This window comes from Trichoderma virens, assembly GCF_000170995.1.
Source record: "Trichoderma virens Gv29-8 chromosome Unknown TRIVIscaffold_93, whole genome shotgun sequence".
Classification (NCBI taxonomy): domain Eukaryota; kingdom Fungi; phylum Ascomycota; class Sordariomycetes; order Hypocreales; family Hypocreaceae; genus Trichoderma; species Trichoderma virens.
The window spans coordinates 214,019-227,917 of NW_014013656.1; the positions used below are offsets into that span (position 1 = coordinate 214,019).

Below are 13,899 nucleotides of genomic sequence, written 5' to 3' on the forward strand. Positions count from 1 at the left end.
CCAGATCAAGGCCAGACAGACGCTTTATCAGCCCATTTGGGCCGAAATCCTCATGAGCTACATTCGCTGTTTGAACGACAGCGAGTAAGTTTCCCTCATATTTGTTTCTCCTTTTTCTCTCTTGATTGTGAGGGGCGTCGCTGCCATGTGGGATGTCATCTGGACAGACCCTGATAAAGAACTGGTGGGAGAGCACAGAGCACGAAAAGAGAAAAGGGAAGCTCACCAAAAACAAGTCAAGAGTCAGCCGAGACGGCGTTCGGCATCCACAGCCAGCTCACGCTGGTCAACTGACTCTCCGTTTGCTATATTCCGTAGCAGGGGCGCAAAGAAGGCAAACACATCGTCGTCCAATGGGCAGATGGCATCGTCTGCATCGTCAGGAGTCGAGTCTCCGATTATGGCGTCTCCCGATCGCTCGCCCATATCAAACTTGTTTGATCAAGAGAGCCGCCGAAGTTCCAGCCGTATATCAACCAGCTTTTTGGAACGGCTTACCGCCATCGAGAGCCCTTTGAACACTAGCCCCTTGATTCCCGAGAGATCTATCGATGATATGAGAAGGCTACCGTTGCATCTCGCAGCTGATGGTAAGAAGAGTAGTGCTCTGTGCTCTAACCCAAGTCGTGTCTTGTTCGTGGCTCACAGCTCATCTCCAATGCAGATTCCCTCTTCTCGCCGTTGTCGATTGAACATGCCTCAATTGCTGGTTCGGCATCTGATTATTTGACAGAGTCGGAGAAGATGAAGAGCCTGATGCAGATATTCGGACAAAGTCCAAAAACAGCGAAATCAGCTGATGACGGCCCTTTGTTGTCCAAAAAGTCTACAGTCGCTCCTGACACTCTTGCCAATCGGCCACTGACACCGCCTTTGTCCTCTGAAAAACAGTTAGTAATGCTTCTTTCATGTCCAAATTCTGCACATTCCATCTTCTTATGCTGCATCAACAACAATCCATTCTTAAAGCTGATCCATTTCTCAAAGAAAACCATCATTTTCACCCTCGCCACCGACAAAATCAACGCCTCGCTCTCCAGCTATTCCCATCCCGCATAGATCGCCTCTCCGTTCAGCATATTCTGGTGTCGAAATGCCCATCACGCCTAATAATCCCGAGGCATGGAGAGCTGTTGGTGAATGGGACCATTCTACTCCCAACCTAAGTGATTCGTCTAGTCCTAGTCCTCTTCTACGGGAATCGACTGAATCCATCCGTGACCAGGTGGACTACACCCGGCTGCCAGAGAATGGCATCGGTATAAACAAGAGCTTTCGCTGGCTCCGCTTAGCAGTCGCCGAGATGGCAAAAACGAGTGCGCCTGATATCCTATCTCGACTGGAGACATTCTGGAAGGGCGTTGCAAAGAAAGACGTCTCTTTTCTCCTGGGTGATAGCCCTGAGGTTGAAGACCAGCGGAGGTGGATGCTCTCGACTATGGTCCACATGGATCAATATCTAACGATTAATGGACCGTTGCGCCCACGCCAGGAAACTCCCTTGACGGCTCGCATGATTTTGTCCCTCTACGATTCAGCAGGTAAGTGTGCCTTCATCCAGCTGAACGCCAATTTGCTAATGATGGGTTGATTTGATGTAGCCACTGTCGCCTACCTCGCCGCACTGGAACACACGAAGCAGATATATCACGTATCGCCGCTCTCGATACCAAAGGAGGAGTTATTGGAAAACGTTCATGTGGTTTCCGTTTCCACAGTGTCGCCCACAGACTTTCCAGTAGCACCTCGAGTTTATGAATCAGTTCGCTCTCTGATGTTGCCGTCTCTGTGTCCGTCAGCCTCTTTGCCTGGGATACTCAGTAACGTCTACAAATGTCTTAAGAAGAAGGGCTTCCTTCAGCTGGTGCTCATCGACCCACTTCCCCGGGCGGGCACTATGGGTAGGAATTTGAAGACGTGGATAGAAGAGAATCTGCTTCGAAACCTAGCAAGGCAAGGCATGTGTATGAGTCCCAGTACAGCCTTCCCTCCCCTGCTCGAGGAGGCTGGGCTTCGCGGGGACAAGAGCTCTCTCACCACGACAAAGTTTTATGCGGTTCCTAACAGCGCAACAAACAGGGACACGAGTATGTTCAAAGACGGGGTACAGATAGAGCAAGAAGTGAAAGCCCAGGTTAGAAGTCTGGTTGGACGTATGCTGTGGGTAGAAGCGTGGGGTTCGCATGTCACTGCTACCAAATGGTGGTGGGATGACCCTGCTTGCGTCGCCGAGTGTCTCGAGCTGGGCACTATCTGGGAATATCACACTGTCCGAGGATTCAAGGAAGCGTAGGAAACGCCGGCATCGGGGAGTAGTTCCAAGATTTGGTTCTGAAGAAGGCCAAAGGCGTGCGTTTGCCTCTTTGAGGAAATGCCTGACTAGCTGGGTGAAGGATGGTGTTTGACATGATTCGGGCTGCATCACTTAGTACAGGATATCCCCCTCTCCCTTGTTTCTCATGTGGTTTCATTTTTTTTTTTTCTCCTTCTCTCTCCCCCTCTCTCGGTTGGTAGCCGGTGGCGTTGAGCTACTGCAGTGGTCTTCTCGAGCTTGGTGGCTATATACAAGGGAGGGTGGTGGTGTTGTTTGTGAGGCGTTTCTACGGCGGGGATATTACGAATTCGCTGGGGTCATCTAGGGTAGTCTCGGACTTATTGAATTGATGGCTCAGTTCTGACATGTGTTGTGCAGACGCCTTTCGAGGTTCGGTGTAATAACCACCGCCATTACTCCGTACTCCGTACTGCAACGTGTTTGGTAGCATCGCATGACGATCCAGGGTAACATGTGGAGATGCGGAACAAAAACAAGTGACAAGGGCCGTGCTCTGCTGACGATCAGCGGGCGATTCTGCCATCCAGAGCCCAGAGAAGCATGGGAAGCAGGGACTGAGTCGCAGCCTGAGGAAGACTTGGATCTGATACGACGTCAACCAGGGGCGAATTGCGCCGAGCATGAACTTTGTGCCAGGCATCGAGCAGCAAACACTCAAAACGACAGAACTAACGCCCGACGAACAACAACAATGACACCACTTGGGTTGCGTTGCGTTGCGTCAGGTTATACTCGTATGCAGCCACGAGGTTTTAACCTCCCTCTTTAAGCTGCGAACGGGATCCTGCTGCAACGCACCATGCAAGGGGCCTCAAACGGACAAAGCGGCCCGCAAGCAAGTCCTTTTTTCTCTGATATTTAGTTGCAAAAAGCCAGTAAGGCATGTGCCTCGTTTCTCCTCGGAGAATAAAGCCGCAAAAGGCAAAAAAAAGAAGTAAAAATCTTTGTCTGAACATATTGTCACCATCCCATCCCAACGCCTGCCGACCGTTGAATCCGTCTTTTTTTTATTTTTTTTTACGGCTCTAAGCAAGCAAAGCAACGGTATAAGGGAATAATTTCTCATCGGCGTGTCCCCGACTTCCCTTCCATTGTGCCTAAATTGATTTTAAGCTGGGCGACGCCATTGTTTCGTCCCCCTCGTAAGCTATGCCGCTTTCGAGGCGCTGGCCCGTTGCTTTTTGGCCCTTGCCTGCCCAGTTTGGGGGTTGCCGTTGCGCCGAACGGACTGGGTTTGCGGACGTTTGAGGCTTCCTCCGTATCCCCGTTCGTTTTCTGAGGGGAAGAGCTTGTTTTTTTTTTCTGTCTGGTGTTGTTAGAAGAAGGTAGTACCGCTTACGAAATAAGTCGGAAAGACGGAGCTGCAGCCACTTTGACCCAACGCCAGGTGTGATTCCTTGGGTGTTTCCGCGTCTGCGCCCTCCCCGTTTCTGGAAAAGGCAGTGTTGGGAGACCCGTCGGTCTTTGGTCAGACTTGCGACCCCAAATGCAGACAATAGCAAGGACATAAAAAAGGGGACACACGGCGCTATTACCAGTTGTATCCGTGCCTGTATCTGTAAGCTCCAGGCCAGCAGCAGGACAAAAACAAAAAATACAGAATCCAAGTACTGATAGGATAAACCGGCCGGAAAAGACGCTATCAAAAGCCGTCAGCAACGGGCCTCCTCAGCCCTATATTGAATAGAGATCCATGGCTTAGCTCACCCAGGGCAACTGCTTATGCCTCCCACGTATGGACGTATATTGGACTCTTACCAAGCTGAGCCAAGCCTCTCCCAGCGCGCATTTTCACGCTCCGGACCCCCTGATGGCTTTTTTCCTGTTCAAGGTAAGGCTCTCTTTTTGTTGAAGATTCCATCCATGTTTTCCCTCTGCGCCGTTAGACACGGGGCGGTATGCAGGGGCATAAAAGGGCACAGAAGAGGCGGCACAAAAACCGGCAGAAAAAAATAGCCTAACACATGACTAATTTGCCCTGATTGTTTATTTTTAAACTTTTTTTCCTTTCTTCGTTTTGTTCTTTTGCTTGTGTGTGCTCCATCCATTTCATCCTGCGCCTCCCGTCTTCCCCGTCTTTCCCGCCCACAAAATACATCCAGACCCAGCATTGCCGGGCGCTGACACGAATCCAGCTAAAAATCACTTATGCTCACGAATTACGGGTACGTTCTCGAAGTGGTGCACACCTGGGAGGATTCGAAGGATTTTGCAAGGTTTACCCAACCGCCCCCCGCCTCAAAGCATTAATCCCAACCTTGCGCTGCGGAGATTGTGAGGCCCTTGTTCGTAAAGTATTACCCCGACTGCCACGCGGTTTTGCTGGACAGCTTCTTCCTAGGGGTTAGTGATTGGGGAAGAGGGGTCGAGGGTCGAGAAGGGGCCCGAATCTAGATTGCAACGGCCAAGACGTGACTTCACCGAAGAGCCGCTAGTCACTCCGTATTATCGTAGCACGAAATGTCATCGTAGAACCGGCAGTGCTCGTATGAGCTATCGTCGCTAGACGGCCAAGCAAATAGTCTGTCTTAAAGCACATTTAGCTCTGCAAACTACCAGCAATATATACTTGTATTAAAACGTGCCCCCTGGTATACAATCACTGGCATGGTGCATGTCTTGGACGACATAATCACAGTTAGAGAAACCTGGTTAAGGAGCGAAGAGACAAGAAAAAAAAAGAGAAGAGCGGTGAATGTAGCGCAGTTCAGTGTCAATATTGTTTTGATAGTCATAGTAAAGTCCTGGGTATCTTCCTGCCCTTTTTCCCAAGTGGCGAGAGGCGCCGCCGTCCCTGTGAATCCCCCCAGAACTCATCATCCTTTGCCGTCATAAGCGTTCAGACAAAAAAAAAAAAACAAGAGGAGAAATGAAAAGAAAAGATGAGAAGATGCATCGTTGGAAGAAGTGAACGACTAAAGTCTCAACCAGAGCAGCACGCTCAATGGACGATTAAATATTATATTCGAGTAGTAGCAACACATCCCCCCTTGTCGTCATCAAGTGGTTGATCGTCCATAAGCTGAGGCGTTGTCTGCTGAATGGGCGTCTGCTGAATGGGTTCGCGTGTTGGCCAATTCCGTCATACTCTCCGAGTCGAGTCCCTTTGACCTGTGTCCCGGCCTAAACTGGCTGATGCGCCGACTGTGGCGGCTATTTTCGTCTGTCTGGCCTATTCCTCCAACTAGCTCCATTACTTCTGGCCGCTTGCCAGTTCGAATGTCGTCCCAAAAGCTCTTGCATGCACCCCACGACGTGACGGCGTAAATAAGAGCGTTCCAGAATCCCTGAAGGGGAAGCACAAATGCACTCATAATCTCAAGCGGTGCGTTGATTTCCTGGCTCTTAACAACGGAGTAGACTCGATTGGCGCTCGACGGGATCCATGTAACGAGAAGTGCCGTAAAGAAGAGAAGGGAACACTTGGCGTAGGCCCATGCTGCGTTGTTGATTTCGTAGTTTCGTCGTCGAGCTGTTGGTGGTCGCGTTGATCTTCCTAGTCTCGACTTCTTCGTAGTTTCTTTGTTGGCAGGCTTAACTGCTTCAATCTTGTCGTCCGTGGCGGCCACACTGGCTGAGATGTGCACCGAATAGTTGGGGTTCTGCCCCTCTGGGTCTGTAATGGATGGGTGGCGGCCTGGAGGGGGGTGGGTTTGGAACGCTCCAGGGTCTGTCACGGCTTCCGATGTAGTGACTGTCACTTCGGTTGTCCTGAGGGTAGTGATGACATCCACGGATGATAGGCCTTCGGATGAGTGAAAGTCGTTGAGCTGTTTGTGCTTCTCATAGATTGTTCGTCCTGCGCGGATGTAGATGAAGAAGGTGGCAAAGATGACGACCCTAGACTTGTGTCAATAAACCAAACTCTCCTTCCTCCATCAAACTCTTCAGGTCAACTCACCAGACAGGGCCATAAAACGTTGCAATACGGAAAATGTCCCACTCGGTCGTGATCCAGCACCACAAAGTGGCATTGCCGTATGCTCGGTAGCCCTCTTTGTTCTTGAGAAAGATGTATACAAAAGCAGGGATGAAGGGAATGCCGTAGCAGCATAATAGATAGGGTATCTCCATTCGTCGCAATTTTCTAGCGTCGTATTTGTGATAAAAAGTAAGATAGACATTAAACGCCATGGCCAGTGTCCAGAATGCATCAGCAGGCATAAACCTAAAAATCGTCAGCGGCCTACTAACATAGAGGTCAGATGCGAAGACGCATACATCTGAATGAGGAAGCCTTGCAATTGGCACCCGGGAGAGTGCGGTGAACTGAGATAACTCCGAGACATGAGTGTGCCCACATTGGTCATCATGTTACCAAATGAGGCATAAAACACAAGTCTATTGATAGGCTTGTGGAACGAGCTTGAAAAGCAGAATGTCACGATGATGAAAACGCATCCTAGCAGAGAAATCACCGAGCACGCTCGCTCTATGTCGCTGATAATGTTCAGCTGCTTCTGGGTGAGACCGTCAGCCATCTTGGGCAATCGTCACAACGCAGTACTTCGAGTAGCCCAGAATGAATTGTTGAAAAGAGGCAATTGGTGGGCTTTTGTGAGCCTCGAGCCGATTGGTAAGACGTGCCGGCAGCTCCGGTCCTCGCCGTTGAAGTAGAGGACTGTTGATTCCCAGTTGATAAATATGATCCGTCCCAGGCAGATTCTCCTGAGGGGAAGGGAAACCTGGTATTATATGTGCCGTTATGGGGAGGAGTGAATCAGGGATTGCGCTGATGGTGCATGTACATCCAACAGCAGATGGCAGGGGGCGAGGAAGAGGGTGCGTGAGTCCAGCAGCACTACCAATACTGCCAAACTTGAAATTTGCAAATCATAGCAGGGAAGGGTAGAAGAGGATTGATAAAAACGAATATGGAGAACATGGGATGGGCTACCGTACTAATACTGCAGTAGGCCAATGCTCTTAATCCAGTATCTGATCGACGCAGACTCTCAGTAGTTCGTCGCATGGCCCACGGACCATATGCCGGCGCCAGAAGCACGGGCGAGACGGGCGAGACGGGCGAGACTCCATGATGTTTATGGAAGCTTGGCAAGGTAGACAAACGGTCAGTGGCGCCTTCGTCTCAGAATGCCTGTCGCCGGGTGGATGAATGCCAGAGCCGTTAGGGCGTCATGTATAACGGGGTTAAATTCAAGCAGACTCTGATTGCGGTAATACGAAGTAACGGCCAAGGCGAAGCTGCTCTGAGCGGGTATGGAACGTCCATGGTGAGAAGCCTAACGGCATCGTGGCTAGACTAGAGACAGGGGGGGTCGAGACGATGGAACCGAATCAACAGCACTTCTTTGGGGAACATGAATGAGAGGTCGGAGATTGAGTCCAGTATCATGCATAGTGTGGGTGGATTTTGGCGGGTGGACGTACAGTAGGTGGAGATGCGATTTGTATCCATGCCGAAGCGAGGTACAAGGCTATTGACTGGATCAACAGCTTAGGTAAAGGTGGTACGCAATTAGCCCGTTGAACCGTGCTTCTTGGTCGGCGAGCTTGCGAAATATAGGTACAAACGCGGCAAGGCGTTTGGCCTGGACTGACATGGAACATTACTAGACAGCCGTTTGTGTGTGTACACTTGAGCATCATGAAAATGTCTTCAACCAGCTGTCAGGGGCAGACAGCTCTTGGCATCAGACAAAAAAAGGTGGTGTCCCCACATTCCAGCGTTCTGGGGATATTTTCATGTGCCCGCCATCTGGGGAATTGTACATCAGATGCCAAGGGCAACGTCGTTGAAGTGCTCGTGTAGAGCAAAACATGCAAGCAGTCCAGACAAACAAAACAGAGATGTGTATCGACTTCCAGGGCATTCGTTTGATATCGCCGTTTTCCGTTTGCCAGTATAATGAGCCGGCCGGTTTAAGGCAACGGACATTTCCTTTGAGCGGCTACGCACGGAGAAGGGCGTTACGCTGCGAATAGGCCGGGCTTGGCGGAGGTGCCTCCGGGAAGTCCCAGTCCCCCATATTATCCTCATAGGTCGGGGCTAAGGCTAGCGTGAGTGCAGGAGTCATGAACCCTGAAACCTGGGAGAAAAACATGATGCCGCTGAACAAGCATCTGGTCGTCGACTCCACTGGCCCAACGTCGTTTCGCGTAGGGCTACATGGCTGTTGCCTAGTTGTCGAGCGTATCGCATATTGACGATATTGGATATCTCATTTGGTGTTTGATCTGCGAAGCATTGCGGAGCATAGGCGAGACGGGCGTGCTCGAATATTGCTCTGAGACAACGCCGTTGAAATTGTAGGCTAAATCTGACAAATCAAGATGCTATACTGCACAATTAATTTCCACCAAAGTAGAGATCGGGTCATTTATCGAGGTCAAATGATGAATCGACATGGGGATCCGCGTTACCAAGGCGCGGGGTATGGAGTGGCCAAGAATACGGAGCATTGGCATCATCTCCAGTGATCGAATCTTGCCAAGAGAGCTGAGTTATTCTAGAAGACCAACGGCATGGTGACTTCAAGACAGAATCCGTTTGCTTGGGATTTTGACGATTGATTGATAGCGGGCCTGTGCCTGCAGACGGTCTCCTCCTGGGTGATCAACAATGACCCCTTCCCTCACGAGTAATACGTTGCATCTGCGTGCCTGCGTGCCTGTGCTGTATGTCAGTGGTGCTAACCCCAGATCCGTCTGCACGGAGAGCAAAATTTGCCACTCTTCTTTGCTTCTCCTTTTTTTTCTTCCCTCATGGTTGTGAGACATAAGACATACTTGCGGTTGGGTGGCCACGGTGAGCGCAACCAGCCGCCCGCAGCGGGTCATCCAAAGCGTATTCAGCCTAAGAAACCGAAAACTCCGTTGACATCTCCCGCCGGGAGAGCTAGAGCTGTCACCATGACTAGCGGGCTGGGATGGAAATTGCGTGTCTTAGTTGGGCCGTCTGTAATTGAAAACAAGTAAAGGGTCGATTGCTGTGTTGGTAGTTGCTCTCCCGCATTCATCTGTCCGGAGAATCTCGATTTCCGCAAAACGATGAGCGATGGCTTGATACGCGACCGTTCCTGCAGCACATCTTGCGGACCGTCTAGTGGTCCCGTGCTTTCCTCAACTCTGCCGCCGTAGCACATGGACTCGCCGCTGCTAGCCCCAGGCTACTTGCTGCCTATCTACAGCCTACCTGGGTAGCACCTGGGTAGCACCTTGGCTGGTAACAGTGCTACCGTTTAGGGCATTAACGGCACTACTGTATGAACGGCGATTGCCTCTGCTGCATGCAATACCTGGTGTCTGGTAATGCAGGCGCCAAAAGGAGCTGCTGACCACTAACTCGGACCCTGTACCAGAACGTCATTGCATCCATGCTGCCACGCCGCCATGCAACTCCAATCCGTCCCAGTCCAGCTTCATCCGGACAGGCCAGTGGCGGCCAGGCGAAAATGGGCAGCCAGACGAAAATCAATACCGCAACGGCCATCGACTAATTGCCGACGATCCAAATTCTCCAGCGTCCACAAGTTCGGCTCAAGGATGTGCGCCAGCCGAGGCTCTTTGGGGAGATTCGCTGCCCGCGATCAGCGCCTCTAAGGGCCGAACTTGGAAGCGTCGTCATCTTAGCTCCAAGAGATCCTTGCCTCCACGGCCATTCAGGATCGATAATCTCTTAGATCCGGCGTCTGAAGCGTTTGCACCAGTAGAAGCGATGAGCCGCTGCCCCACCCCAGCGAACACTCAACGGCAACAAGACCGGGAATCTCGAAAAGGGCGAGCAATAAGGGGTCACACCCTCTGTTTGATAGAGCAGGTCGATGCCGCCAATTGCTGCCATCAAAACGGGCGGCTGCAGCCACTAATAAGAGCGTTTTGCCACGTGCTAGCCGTTCTTCTTCCCTTTTCAGCTGAAGATGCAATATATGGCGAACACGCCAACGAGTCATGCCTTTCTCTCCAACGCAGGAGTCATGTTTGTGGGACCGGGCAGCGCCGCACCTATCACCGGCCGGCGGCCGCACGGCACGGCATCGACGAAAATTTCAACCGCTCCTTTCCCTCCTAAGCCCGTCTTACATAGTACAGGCAGGCTGAGGCGGCCTCGCGGAGCAAAGGAAAAGACTTTGTGTCACGAGGTTAGGGGCTTCATTTTAAACACAAACAAGGTTTCATGCTAATGCTCATGCTCATGCTTTAGATGAGGGTGAGTCTGCGACGCCTTAGTGGCTATCATGTTTGTGTCAGTGTCGCTACAAGTGCTGCTGCTCCTGCGGCATATCAGGCTTCCATGTCAGCCTTGTCCGGCATTCTTGCATATCATAATCGACTACGAATGAGACTTGGCCATCGGTTCCAAGACGGCCTTTTTGCGGAGACAGCATGTCATTTGCTCGGCCAATGCTCTCTCCTCAGAATATGGAGTAGGCTTCTGTGGATACAGTTCTTTAGCTAGGCAGTCCGAGCATTGACGTCCCTCCGCAGAGCTATTGCACAGTTAGATAACAGTAGCTCCAAGTTTCAGACTTAGCAACGTTTGATTCGACGACTATTGTCGCTAAAGTGAAGACACGTTGGTATCTCGCTGATCGTCGCTGGAGATCAAGCTTTTCGATAATCGTCGGTGTACAACACCGGCACGCATGAAGTTACCCCGGGATTGGAAATCAAAAGCACGAGTAAGTGGCGGCAAGCACGGATACTTTTTCTTTTTTGAGAAAACAGTGCTTTCTCAGAGCAGCTAACTCAAGCTTCTTTTCCACACCGTTGTCTCTCGCAGGCCGTACTACGCCTTTTGGAGTTGCAGGTCCAGTTTTGGGAGACGAAAATGTGATGTTTTGGCGCTCTAGTAAACATGTCGTGATCTACTAGTTTTTCTTTCCGGTACATTACGGAGTCCTACAAGTGCCGGCCGTGTTCTAGAATATCTGGCGTGGCTGGAAACGGTGAACAAGTCCGCCGTCCGCCTCATTAAGATGCTGACACGATGAAATATGTCCGAGCAGATAACTCCGGCGGCTTGCTTTGGTGAGGACACACGCTCCACAGGGCGCCGGTATTGTTTGGTTGTCAAACCAAGCTCTCGTATTCTTGACCCCCAAACCCAATCCACTCGCCCACCCATCAAATTTCTCTTCAATGATGTTGAGTGTATCAGAATGGGAAAAAAGGCTGCCTGTAATGGAAGGAGATCGAGTACAAAGGTGAATAAACAAGTCTGTGCTCTCGTATCAACTCCATCCCTGACTCAGGGGTAAAATTCGACATGTCGCCCTGCAAAGCTACATCATAGTTGACGGGCACTTGGACCGTAAAACGGCTAAACGGCGCAGACAAATGAAGAATCCCAGTGGCAGAGAGAAGACTTGGCAACCCAATGTCGAAGAAACAGAATACTGACAGCCTGGATCCAAAGTGAGATGTATCTTTCGACAATGTTCAAGGTGCGTAGCCAGCATTCGTACCGGAAAGGGGGATATGAGCGCGAATTATTTTGCCTTTCCAAGGACCGGGTTCTTACCTGAGCCGTACGAAAAGCCCTAATGGATTGATATCCGCTCGGGAGACACTTCTGCTACTCGCATTTCGTGACTTGTACCCACAAAATGTGTTTGTCCAATAGAGCTCTGTATATACGTTTTGCGGGTTCAAAAAGGAGAGATGTGACTTTGCTCTCCTGAAATTTCCCTCTTCGCATGGGCAGGAAGAATGCATGAGGGTTTAGATGAGCGACATGAGCTCTTCGAGGGGCTTGTGAATGATATGCTTACGTTGAGTAGTTGAGATTTATTGTTTTGCTTCGTTACTCAACCATACTTGGGGGCTTTCATCTACCTATTGGTGCTCAGTATTGTAACCATGCTGATACTCCAAGCCCATATTTGACCTGACTATTGTTGATCAATAATAACAAAATGCTCATTAGGTGGCTTTTGTCATCATCTCTAGATAGTGCGTCTTTGGTAAGGTCATGGCTCAAGTGGTTCATTTCTTGCAATGTTTGCATGTGAATACGTTTACGATTACTTCTCGACACAGACTGCTAGGCGCTTGCCACGCATTAAGTCTTCGAAATGAATTCGTTCATAGAGCTACTTACACTAAGTAATCGGCATAGCTATCGGAGGAAATTCCAATTCCATCTCACTCGAGTGTATTCTCATCTATTAGAGCTGCCCTCCACACCGACAGAAACGGCGAGGCTACCAAGAAGCAATTCACTCTCCGCCATTTACCAACTAAATAGTATCATGTTAAATCCATTTCGTACGCTTCGTTTACATTGGCTCATAGCTCTCCTACCTCTCGCTTAGCTTTTGTGAAAATGTTCAATGTTGTGAGTTGCAGGCCATTACATACTGTTGACGGTGAGCATGCCTGCCTCCGTGGTCATTTAGTTATTAGAATTTGAGATAGAGAGACGTTGATATATCTCAACCTACGGGTTTCTATATAGATCATCAGTCAAGCCACGTATACAATCCCACGTTGCCCGCGTTCGCGTGACGTCTGTGTCTGCGAGCTTGAGCCTTTATACGTACGAATATAACCAAACTACAACCAAACCCAGTCGCAGATATTCGGTACACATTTAATTATTTTTACAAGGCAAAGCAGCACGGTATATCCGACATCTCGTCAATTCAATACATACCCCAGGACCCATCTCGCACCGCCACCAGTTCATGCAACCCCTGCTCCTCGTGAACAACAAATTCAGGGGAATGACGTCTCCAGGACATGCTTAATACGACAATCCCGCGTAATACCAATACCAGTATGTGAGAAATTCAGTCGAGTTGCTTTAATCTCCTTTTTCGCGGCATTTATTTTTTCGGCATTGAAGAGACGTGCTTCGATGGTCCGTGAGCCTGAAACAGCTGGAGTTCCATTGATGATTTATCATCATATTCTTATCCCAAGACAGAGGGGCAGCGTATAATTCTTATGAACAGATTTCTGGGTGGGATTTGGTTGTGTATTCTTCTTCCATTACAAAGAGATGTCTATCATTTTAACAACTCATAATACCTGTGCATAATATGTACGCGGATGAAGAGATCTCTGAGTCCTTAACTTAATGTGTATTTACAGAACATGCAACTTCGGAACTGGATCGTGATTCAAAGTAAATATAATTACGTAGTCTAATATTATGTTTGGGCTGACTTCTATCCATCTAGATAACCAGACCAATAACATGTATCTCAAGACGGCACCGATCAGGACGGCACCGACTCTTGGATACATTCTAGCATGGGCCATTTTCATATCAAGACTGGTATACGCAAACTATGAGGCTATTTACTTCACATTATCAGGTATCTCTCCCTCCATAACGTCTCAGCTAAACAATGCAGCTCTCAGCTAATCCGATACTCAAATACCACGACATTATTTCTCTCTCATCACTAAACTACAAGTCTCAATTAGCGTATGCATCCGTCATCACATCTTCTACTAAATCACCTCGTTGGGCACCCATCATCAATCCTTCTCACCCACAAAATAAGCACAACAATGTACGCCGATCCTACAATTTCTCACCCATCAAGTTGACAGCTGGCAAGACCAAATGCAATGCGCTGGCTATCTGGTCA

The 13,899-nt window shown here is 49.6% G+C and overlaps 2 protein-coding genes across 2 annotated transcripts; one reads left to right on the forward strand and one right to left on the reverse strand.

Moving 5' to 3' along the window:
- Positions 1 to 145: 145 nt before the first annotated feature.
- Positions 146 to 2,293, forward strand: TRIVIDRAFT_196629 (uncharacterized protein; the record flags this gene model as incomplete). Its single annotated transcript, XM_014093909.1, has 3 exons — positions 146 to 570; positions 988 to 1,541; positions 1,602 to 2,293. The coding sequence occupies 3 exons, from the start codon at positions 146 to 148 to the stop codon at positions 2,291 to 2,293; spliced, it is 1,671 nt and encodes a 556-aa protein (XP_013949384.1).
- A 3,041-nt stretch (positions 2,294 to 5,334) lies between these two features.
- TRIVIDRAFT_51368 (putative G-protein coupled receptor protein) lies at positions 5,335 to 6,816 on the reverse strand (the record flags this gene model as incomplete). Its single annotated transcript, XM_014093928.1, has 3 exons — positions 5,335 to 6,175; positions 6,237 to 6,503; positions 6,557 to 6,816. 3 exons carry the CDS (start codon positions 6,814 to 6,816, stop codon positions 5,335 to 5,337), a joined length of 1,368 nt encoding a protein of 455 aa, XP_013949403.1.
- Between the last annotated feature and the right edge of the window lie 7,083 nt (positions 6,817 to 13,899).